Genomic DNA, 11659 nt, shown 5'->3' with positions numbered 1-11659 from the left:
AATATAAAATAATTCGGTTCATAAATACGATTTTTATAAATAACTCGACTCCATCGCCATCTAGCGGGTCTATTTTTCGTATACTTATTTCTCATCATGGAGGTATTACACGTTTTGAGTTTGAACGAAATCGGTTCATAAATACGACTTTTATGAATAGTTTGACCCCAGCGCCACCTAGCGAGTTTTCTAGTAGTCTATAATAGGACCATATATGTAAGATATGACCTCTAAAAATTTCACTGAAATCTATGCAGTAGTTTTTGAGTTAACTCCGAACAACGAAAACGGCTATTATTTTATATATACAGATATTTGAAAACTGAATAAATATTGAAAATGTTGAAAAATTTGTTAAATGGTTTCGGTTTAGATTAGCTCAAAAGATTTTTTTTACAGGTTTTGGTTTTTTTTTTCAAAAAATCCAATACCAATACAGTTTTTTACTTGAAAATATCACAAAAATTAGAAAATGTTATATAATTTTTTTCGATTTATTTTAACGTTGTTTGTACAAATCACCGAAAATAAATTTTTTCCCCTAAAAATCTATTTACAAAAAAATTTTACTCCAATAAAGTTTTATAATTGAAAATCTAACGAAATATTACAAAAATTAAAAAAAATTCTGTATAACATTTTCGATTTATTCTACACGGTATTTGTAGAAATCGTCGGAAAAAAGGATTTTTTATCAAAAAATGTTTTCTTGTGAAATATTTCGTTAGATTTTCAATTATAAAACTTTACAAGTTTTCTATTTGCAATCACTAATAAAATGTCACAAAAATCTGAAAATGTTATATAATATTTTCGATTTAATTTCATGTTACTTGTAGAAATCACCGAAAAAAAATTAAATTCTTTTACTGAAAGAATTTTTTTCTCAAAAAATCAAACACTTATCACAAAAATCATCAATATTCATATTTAATTAACATTCCAAACGCTCTCGTGAGATTTAGCTCTGTAACATTCTTCTTAACATTTTGCTTTCGCTGTTAAGTATTCCAAATATTTATCGCTCTTAAAATGCGCTTCGCTTGTTCAGTTGGCTCGAAAATGTGGCATTCACAGTTCTTGGACCTTCTCAATAAATATACGTTCTCTGAAATATACGTTCTCTGATATAAGTGTGTATAAATTTCCAAATAATTTGCAACAATCTCCAGATACAGAACAAGCTTAAAACCTAATGTATACTATGCACTTATCTTAGCTTTAAATTTTAACGTTTTCGCAGCCCCTATGTTTATCTTCATCTAACAGCTCATTTACAGCGTGTTCACTACTGTTAGTGATAGCAGAGCGTAATTTGCCGGCGCAACTATGTAGTATAGTTTCAGGCGCTGGTATGATAGATTCTATGTGAACTCTTTGGCCAGATAAAATACCGGAAATGATATCGTTTTCTTTTCTCGAAAAAAGGCTGCACTTATTCTGCCTTGTGTCAGTGCTGTCACATTTTCATGTTCTTTTCTCAGCCCTTTCACAAGGCGTCGTGTTCTTTTCTCAGCAGGTTGCGCTCTGATCCGGCGAAAGTGCCTTTTCTGCCCTCAAATAAACGCGAGGGTGAGAGTTGCATGGTTGATTTTTAATTTAATCTTGTAAAAATGCAATTATTTGCCCTATCAGAAATAAGTGTTTTGCTTTAAAATTGTTAAAGACTTACAGGCCAAGTGAATAATTCAGCTTTATTAAGTTCTATAAATAAATTGTGGTGGAGTAGTATATTTTCTGTTTCATTCCCATAAAAAGAACGGAACATTTTCTCAGGTTTCAGGGCAACGCAAAGCAAGAGTTCCCATATAAAAGGGCAGAACTTTTTTTGAGAAAAGAAAACGCTATTAGTTTCAATGAATCAGCAGTTATCCCTGTGTTATTTAATTCGTGACACATTGGGCGCGTTCATAAGACTTACATAGCTATTGTCTAAACGTTGGCTGTTTGTCCTAGAAACGCTCAGTTCAAAAGTTGCTAACTTTCCGCCATTTTTTCCATTGCACAATTTTTTAGCTACCTGAACTCAACGTGTTTTGCCCAGCCTAAAAAGGTTTTCGCACGAGGCGATTTTGCGTTCAACTTTTGCTTTCAACTCACGCAGGATTGCACGAAAAAAAGTTGAATGGCTATATCGAGCCCTAACCGCCAAAATAACGCAAACGACATTTGTTTCCAAATTTTATTTTTGATGCAGAAATGCATCTAGATGCTCAAGGAATATTTCTGCATCAAAAAGAAAATTTTGAAAAAATGTCGCTTACGTTATTTTGGCGGTTGGGGTTCGATATGTTGGCTGGCGACCAACTTTGTTGAAAGCGATTAGTTGAAAGGCCGTTCAACCTAAAGTAGAATGCAAAGTTGAACAATGCAAACGCCTTTTTATGACGAATATTTTGATATTCTTTTATATTTTGATATTTTTAGCCATTCAATTTGTTTCGTGCAACCCTGCGTGAGTTGAACGCAAAAGTTGCCTGAAAAATCGCCTTGTGCGAAAGCGCTATAAACAGATAATGGAAAAATGGTAGGTCATATTATGTCCGGGTTATGTAAAATAAAACTAAAATGTTCAAAATAAAATAATGTAAAAAAAAATATTTTTTAAAAACTAGCTTTTATTTAACATGTACAATCAAAGGAATCAAATAAAATAATGTAAAAATGCATAATTCTTTATACATACATATATAAAAAAATTTTCAAATTTTATTTTGTTATGTACTTTCTTTATGTACAATGTGCATGTCCAATTAAAGATATTAAAAAATACATACAGTGGTAAAAAAATTATAGTCAAACCACTTTTTGCCAAGTTTTAACGTATCATTTTCGTTGTTATTTAATTTTGGTTATTTCTATCATAAAAATGTAGTTCATTCTTTAACAAAACCCGTGTAAATCCAAGTTTCTAAATTTGTGCAATGTTAAAAAAAAATCAACAAAGTCTCGTACAAATTTCGAGGTTTTTTAAAACTTCTAAAAAATCAATCGTAGTTTTTAGCCAATTGAAACTTGTACTTTATTCTACTAGAATTCAATGGGCTAAAAAACTGCATACTCAGGATCTAATTAAAAACTCGAAATTCTTACGAAAATTTGTTTATTTTTTTTTTTTAATTGCATACATATTCAAGGCAGTGGCACTCGATTGGTACATTTGTACAGATTGCTATATTTTTATATTGGACTATTGGTAAAAAATAAAAAAAGGGAACTTTTTTTTTGTTGTCAAAAGATTGGTACCATACAGTGATGTTATACTGAAAAATTTCAACAAATTAATTTTCGTGATTGGGATAAAAAAAAATATTTGGGATACGATTTACACCAAAATTTTGGCAAATACCCAATCATGTGACACTGCCTTTAAGCTTGTATTTATACGGATGTTGTTAAAGAATGAACTATAAAAAACTAACCAAAATTAAATAACAACAAAAATAATAATTTAGAACTTGTGAAAATTTGGTGCGGCTTTAATTTTTTCGACTACTGTAGATTAGACTGCATCACTAAAAATGTTGCGGTTTTTCCGGCGGGATTACCAAACCTAGTATATTTTATGACTTCTACCAAAATATTTCGGAAAAATATTAAGATTTACGTGAGCTCGACCGGTTTGAAAATACCTCTAAAAATGGAATTTTTATGAATAATCCCCTCAGATGACAAAACAGTTTAAGCTTAAAAAATCTACATAAAAATATTAAAAAATTGTATAAACGGAATCATAATAATGAGGTTTTTGATGCTGTTTTTTAACTTTTTTTTAAAGATTTGTGTAAAGAAAACTTGAACAACTGCTCCAAAACTTTACAGATATAGACTTATGAGATATCAGAGGTAAGGTATTTTCTCACCCTTTTTATTTCTTTGCAAAAAAACCTCATTCACGTCCCAATTTTTTCTTTATTCAATACCAACACATCTTAATTCAACATGGAATGACACTCGTTTATCTCACCTTTCTCTTTCATACTTTGAATGAGCTTATTCGCAAAGAAATTAAAAGGGTGAGAAAATACCTTACCAATGATACCTCATAACTCTAAATTGGTAAGGTTTTGGCTGGGTTATTGAAGTTTTTCTTAAACCAGTCTTTGAAAAAAGTGCAAATACAGCATCAAAAATCTCATTACTATGATTCCGTAGAATATTTTTTTAAAGTATTTTTATGCAAACTTTTTAAGCTTAAACTGTTCAGTCATCTGAGGTAATTTATTCAAAAAATTAAAAAAAAACCTGTTTTAATTAATAAAGAACTCAATTTTTGGAGTTACTTTCAAATCGGTCCAGCTCACGTAAATCTTAGCATTTTTGCGAGATATTTTAGCGGAAGTCCTAAAATATAATAGATTTAATAATTCCAGTGGAGTATGGGGAGTGATGCAGTCTACTGTACATAAGTTGACTATGATTACTCGGCCGTCTATCATAGTAGCACAATGCCACTAAGTGCATTTTAAAATTTTCAGGCACTTGCCTCATGCGATTGTCGATTATATTGTTGTTTGTGTGAAATATTTTATTTTTATTTTTATCAAAGTATGTTGAAATAAAAGTGAAAAAAATAAAAAATATTTTGCAACGCAGTTTGCATGTTTAAGATTGCGTGATGTGTCACAGCGGATTTAGTCCTCAAGGCACCCGTTATACTGATCATTGAGAGCCGGTAACCACTCTCCAGTTTTTTTAAGGTAGGTTTTATTTTTCGTTGCTATCTATACACTATAAATACCCAATGTGAAAGAGCGGGTGCAAGTTAGCTACAATTTTAAGTATGTTAATTTTAGAAAAATTACTACTATCTGAAAAATCCAGTTTAAAACAGTTTAAAATTCGTGAAAAAAGTACCAAATAGTCACTTTTGGCCGTGTGGGTAACTTTAAGGTTGGCTGTATTAAAAACAGACTACGCTATTCGGTTTAGAGCGCGATTATCCACGAACATGTACGTAGCGTACCATTGAAGTGCGTTGAAACATATCAAATTTGCTGTTGGTAGAGAGAGAGAGAAGCAACGTCAACGGCAAGGTCATGCGGTGGTGAGTTTTCGTTAATACGCAGATCCCATAAGATGGATCGTGTCAGCTGACACGTTCTCCGTTTTAACGTCCGTGGGTAATTGCGTTTTTAGTGGCTTATTCTACATAAGTAGGGCTGCCAACTATCCTTAGCTATGAGGTGCCATATTGAGGATAAAAAAGTGCCAAAATGTGCCAAATAGAAAAATAAAAGTGCCAAAATTGGTGCCATCCTTTTTAATCCCTTCCATTTAGCAATAAAATAAGAACCACATTTCTTTTTCTAGTTGAATCATCTTTAAAAATTAGAAAATTTTAGTTGAGAAAAAGAAGTACACGCGAAGGATTTCAGAAAAGTTTATTGAAATATTACTATTTTTAAAAAGTGCCATTTTGGCACTAAGTGCCAAATTCAAAAATTAAGTGCCATTTGATTTAAAATAGGGCCAAAAATGGCACGGTTTGAGCCAAGTTGGCAGCCCTGTACCTAAGGTTGGATATCCTTTGTTTTTTCTTGTGCAAGTTGAATGTTTTTCTATAAAAAACAATCTTTTAAATCGCGGATATCGGAGTAGCACGTTCAGTTTTTGCAATACTAAAATTTGTTCCACTTTGATGGGTTTTTAGTGTCCTATTTTCGCATTCTGATGCTGGAGGGAGGATCTGAAATACTTCAGCAAAATGTATGGAGAAAATAAGGCATCTGATATACATATGATATACTTCTGTATATCACTATAGATACATTATAAATATTATTTATTGTATTATATTATATATCGTATGCAAATGTAACAATGTTTTGCTTTGAAACTTAAAGATTACCGAGTCCGGAAGTTTGGTTGTAACTGGAAGTATACATGAAATCGAAAATCCAGTAATACCGAAAGTCTACGACTTCAATAATAAATCAGACTTTCCGATGCTATCTAAGAAAGACTTCTACAAAGAGCTCAGACTAAGAGGGTATCATTACAATGGTGCTTTTCGTGCTGTCAACGTAGCTCGTGGCGACGGATTATTTGGTAGAGTGGAGTGGAATTATAATTGGGTCACTTTTATGGATGCAATGCTACAAATCCAAATTTTATGCACTGATTCCCGCACTTTGCTTATTCCAACAAAAATTAGAAAATTACGCATTTATGGACTACACCATTTCGACCTCATGACAAAAATGAGTTCGGAAAATCGCGTTTTTGATGTCTACGTTGAGCCAAAATATGATCGCATTGTTGCTGGTGGTATTGAATTGATTGGACTTCATGCAAGCCCTGTACAGCGACGAAAATCCCCTGGAATTCCTGTGCTAGAAAAATATGAATTTACGCCGCACTTTACAACACGCGCTTTTAGTACAACAAATGCAGTTCGCATGTGTGTACAGTTAGCTCTAGAAAACAGTCCTTCGATAAAAATGAAAGTTGTGGAAATAGGGGCGAATGGCTATAAACCAATCATATCTAAATTTGTTGAAGGATTAGAGGATTTGCCACTGGTTACGGGCGATTTCTTGTTTTTCACAGATCAAAAGAATGACGAAATACCAGGAGTTCATATAGAAACCGCAAAATTTACAAATCAAACGAATTGCAATTTTATCATCGCTAATAACCTTTCCAAAGAAAATAATTACAGTTTGGTTAACGCAGCTTACAAAAGTTTATTAGAAAATGGCTACCTAATTTCTAAAGAAAAAGCTCCATTGGCCTTAGAAAGCCTTAAGATTTTCGAAAATTTTAATTTAATTGCAGATATGGCTTTGGTTAGTGAAGAACGCATATTATTACTCCAAAAGGTCGTTAAGAAACTCACATTAGAACCAGTGGTTTTAAAAGTTTCTGAAGAAGATATTGAGTTTGAATGGATTACTCAGGTTCAAACTGCCTTATCTAACAAAACACCAGTAATCCTATACTCCTTCAACGAAAGTACAAATGGCCTTATTGGACTTGTAAATTGCTTACGAAAGGAGCCAGAGGGAAGCCTCATAACTTGCTTTTACATAGATGATAAGAGCGCGCCTCTTTTTGATCTGAAAGATCCATTCTATAATCATCAATTCGTTTTAGGCCTTGCCATAAACGTATACCACAAGGTACGCAATGCAAACCGCGCAATATAATTAATTAAATACTTAGGTATATTAAATATATTCCATTCACTAACTGCTTTTTTATTTTAATAGGGTCAATGGGGTTCTTACAGACATTTAAAGTTGCCCTGTGAATTTTGTCCAAGGCCAATATCAGGACATATTTATGGAAATGTTATGCAACGAGGTGACTTGTCTACTTTGCGTTGGTTGGAGGGCCCTTTAGACATCAATAGCTGTTCGGTTCGGATAGTGTTCTCTTCCCTTAACTTCAGAGATGTTATGCTAGCAACGGGCCGATTGGCTGTTGAATTATATGGTAGTAGCCGTCTGGATCAGTTGTGCGTTCTGGGCTTAGAATTTTCTGGAATAAACACAAAGACTGGTAAGCGCGTTATGAGTATGGTAGCCAAAGCCGGTGTCGCATCTTTCATCGAAAGACCATCAAAATTTATTTGGGATGTTCCTGATCACTGGACTCTACAAGAAGCTGCCACAGTGCCAGTTGTTTACATTACCGTATATTATGCGTTCTTCATGACTGCAGATATACGAAAGGGTAAAAGTATTCTTATTCATGCTGGAACAGGTGGAATTGGCCTTGCAGCCATAAGGGTCGCTTTGGCTTACAAGCTTGAAGTTTTTACCACATGCAGTACCACACAAAAGAAACAATTTTTATTGCAAACTTTCCCCGAATTAAAAGGTATTAATTAACACTTATAGTATTTAGATTCACATATACATATGGTACTAATAATATAATCTCTGAAAATTTTTAGAATGTCACATTGGCAACTCTCGAGATACATCATTTGAAATGATGATACAACGTGAAACCAACGGCAAGGGCGTTGACTTTGTACTCAACTCATTAGCTGAAGACAAATTATTGGCGTCAGTTCGTTGTTTGGGATACGGCGGGCATTTCTTAGAAATCGGAAAATTCGATATGTCTAATGATACAAAACTTGGAATGAGTTGTTTTCTCAAAGAGATAACTTTTCATGCAGTCCTGGCCGATAGGCTGGAATTCGCCCTAGATAAAGAAATTAATGCAAGTTTAATTCGGTTAGATTTATGCATGTAATCGCTAAATTTAATAATCCATTTACAGTATTTAAAACATATAATTGATGTTGATATCGAAAAAGGTATTATTCAGCCGCTGCCATCGACAGTTTTTCCTGCTGAGGATATTGAACAAGCATTTAGACACCTTATTGGAGGAAAACATATTGGCAAAGTCTTAATTAAAGTCCGTGAGGATCCGGAATCGCTAGTAACGTTGCCAGTCAGAGTTTTACATCAAGTTTATTTTAAAGCCGATCTAAGCTATATAATACCTGGAGGTCTAGGTGGATTCGGCTTAGAATTAGCTGATTGGATGGCCATACGAGGAGCACGAAAAATCATTCTAAGCTCAAGACGGGGTTTATCAAAGGATTACCAGGCTTATAGGATAGCGTATGTATTAAAAAATATTACTCCATGCTCTACATTTCCTTTAGTAATTTTATTTTTAACAACGGTTATTACTTCTTAGATTATGGAAAACGTACGGCTGTGAAGTTATTGTTAGTATGTTTGATATTTGTACCATTGAGGGTTGCATAGCATTATTAAATCAAGCTAAGCAATATGCACCTATTGGAGGAATATTCAATTTAGCTGTGGTTTTACGAGATGGTATATTTCCAAATCAAACAAAAGAAAAATTTGTGGAAAGCTTTGCTCCCAAAGCCATTGCCACAAAATATTTAGACCAGTTAACCCGTTCTGATTGCCCCCATCTAGAACATTTTGTTGTATTTTCAAGTGTTTCATGTGGCCGAGGCAATGCCGGGCAAACCAATTACGGAATGGCCAATTCAATTATGGAGCGTATTGTAGAGGACCGTGTTAAGCATGGCTATCCTGGAAAAGCAATACAGTGGGGAGCAGTTGGGGAAGTTGGTTTGGTCGCTGACATGGCTGAAGATAAAATAGACATGGAGATTGGTGGGACTTTACAGCAACGTATCTCATCCTGCCTGTGTGAGTTGGACATACTGTTATCTGTACAAGAACCAATCATTTCAAGTATGGTAGTTGCTGAAAAGCGAGTCGGGCGGATGGGAAATGAAAGTGTTCTCGAAACTGTTATGAACATTATGGGCATTCGCGATTTAAAATCTGTTTCCCTGGGAACAACACTCTCAGAAATGGGAATGGATTCTTTAATGGCTGTTGAAATAAAACAAACTTTAGAAAGAGATTTTGATCTCACATTGACGCCACAAGATTTGCGTGCGCTAACATTCCAAAAGTTGCAAGAATATGCGGATGCTCGAGAAAAAGAATCCTCAGATGTAAAAATGATTTTTACATCTGATAGTAACATTCTTGGAATGGAGATTTTGCTAAGAAATCTGGGAGATGAATCACGTTGTAATGAAATTATGATACCTCTTAAGACAGCTGCAAATACTACAAAACAATCAATGCCACCAAATATAATAATTCCAGGATTAGAAGGCACAGCCGGCCAAGCATGGTACAACATGGGAGAACTTATAAACAATCGCTGTTATGTTCTACAACTTCACAAATTCGCAGATTGCTCCACAGTTAAAGAGGTTGCAGAAGCTTGCTTTGATGTAAGTACATACATACATATTTTATTTGATAGCAGTAGTAACAAAGAGTTCTATGCCATAGTTTTTAACTTCTTTATTTTTTCTCATTGAACCATTTTACAGCACGTTAAAGCAGAATTAAAAGCTACAGAGCCTTTCTACATCATTGGATATTCATATGGATCCTTTATTGCTCTACAACTGGCTGCAATGCTAGAAAAATCTGGCTATCGAGGCCAACTCTTACTCATCGATGGAGCTCCACATTTCCTAAAAAAACTAACACTTGCCCATCTTGGAGAAGACTTCACTGATAGTAATTTATATAATTTACTTCTTTCCAGTATTGTTAAACAAATATTCCCAGACGAGATTCAAGAATCGGTTGTTTTGGAATTTAGCAAACTTGATCAATTAAATGATAAAATGACTAGATTTATGGATTATGTAAATAAGCAAAGTTTATATAGCAATGAATACGCAGACAAAATGGTGCATGCAATGTTTCGACGTATAAGTATGGCTGCTAACTATAATTTGGATACAATTGACTTACTGACAACACCAATAGTCTTAATACGGCCTGCTGAAGTATCTTTACAAGACATAGAGGAGGACTATTGTCTATCAAAGATTACTACAGGAAAAGTAGTTCTCAAAGTTATTGAGGGAAATCATACCTCAATGTTGGATAACCCTATTTTACCTCAGATCATTAATGAAATGGATCCAGCTCTTCAGGAAGACAGAACGTTTGAAGAGTACATACGTAATGTAAAACCTGTTGTTCCTTTGGTTTAAAATAGTTTTAAGTTTTATTTACATTTGTAAATGTAGGGAGGTATGTATATGTTCACAGTGCTTTGAATAATTTGTTCATAAGACAATTTAATATGTCCTTAATAATGAAAAGAAAAAAATATTATTAACTCGCGGCATAGAGTTCATTACACTTTTTCGCTGGGAAATATTAATAAATTTATAAATAATATAATAATAATAAGTAAATAATAATAAAATTTAGCCTGGCATCCTACACGAACAAAATTTGTGATAAAAGCATGTTATATCTTAGTATTGATTGTTGCAAGATGTCGGTAAATTTCGGATTTATTCTTCTTATTCTTCTTATCAGGCCCCACAATAGTTATTCGACTTATCCTTTGCCAATTTCTGCAAGGGCCGTTCGTAGGCTCTCTAGTTTTCGTTGACCACTCATAGGCAGGGCCGTTGTTGTTGTTGTTGTTGTAGCGGCTACAACAACCCCGCCCAGATCGGTTGGTATCTCAGTCGTTGTCGTCAAGTTCCACTAACGGCAACCCTAGGAAGCGTGCAGCTTCTGCGGGGTTTGCCCATAAGGACAAGGTCGTTAGGGATGTCGGGTTTGCCGGGCATGCGAAGAGATGTTTCGAGTCATGTGGGGTCTCTCCGCATGCCGGACATTCATTAGGCACATCCTCATTCAGCCTACTCAGGTAGGAGTTTAACCTGCTGCAGTAGCCGGAGCGAAGTTGTGCAAGTGTGGTGCGCGTCTCCCGAGGCAGATGAAGCTCCGTCTCGTCAATGTCCGGGGGTGGTGTGCCTAGAACGGCATTCACAGGTCTAGAGTCTACATAACTCGAGACTGAGTCCCTGTGAATGCCGTTCAAGGCCTGTCTGTAGGCTGTCGGGTCCAGAGGTTGCTTAATGAACCTCTGGACTTCGTCCGTTAGTTCATATAGATGCCTCCTGACGTGCCTAGGCGAGGGCTCCTCTGCAAGCAGCTGTCTGCACGGGTGGCCACTTCTGTGGGTCCCGATCAGGAACTGCTTGCAGAGCATTATATTGTGCTCCTTTACCGGGAGCATTTGCGCCTCGCCGTGCAGGTGGTGTTCAGGCGTCATCAGGAGGCATCCCGTCGCTGTCCTCAGTGCGGTGTTT

General features: G+C 35.0%; 1 protein-coding gene across 1 annotated transcript; it reads left to right on the top strand.

Annotated features, from left to right (window-relative positions):
• Nucleotides 1-5846: 5846 nt before the first annotated feature.
• Nucleotides 5847-10968, top strand: LOC118752147 (fatty acid synthase-like; the record flags this gene model as incomplete). Its single annotated transcript, XM_036487004.1, is given in 6 exon segments — nt 5847-7124; nt 7215-7827; nt 7904-8178; nt 8239-8588; nt 8668-9760; nt 9863-10968. Coding segments are annotated over 6 exon segments (4287 nt in total), but the record flags the coding sequence as incomplete, so codon positions are not given.
• Between the last annotated feature and the right edge of the window lie 691 nt (nt 10969-11659).

Source organism: Rhagoletis pomonella, unplaced genomic scaffold, assembly GCF_013731165.1.
Source record: "Rhagoletis pomonella isolate Grant_MI unplaced genomic scaffold, Rhpom_1.0 Rhpom_scaffold_01260, whole genome shotgun sequence".
In the NCBI taxonomy this organism is placed as follows: domain Eukaryota; kingdom Metazoa; phylum Arthropoda; class Insecta; order Diptera; family Tephritidae; genus Rhagoletis; species Rhagoletis pomonella.
Note: the sequence above shows the minus strand (reverse complement) of the source record. Positions and strands in the feature narration are given on the sequence as shown.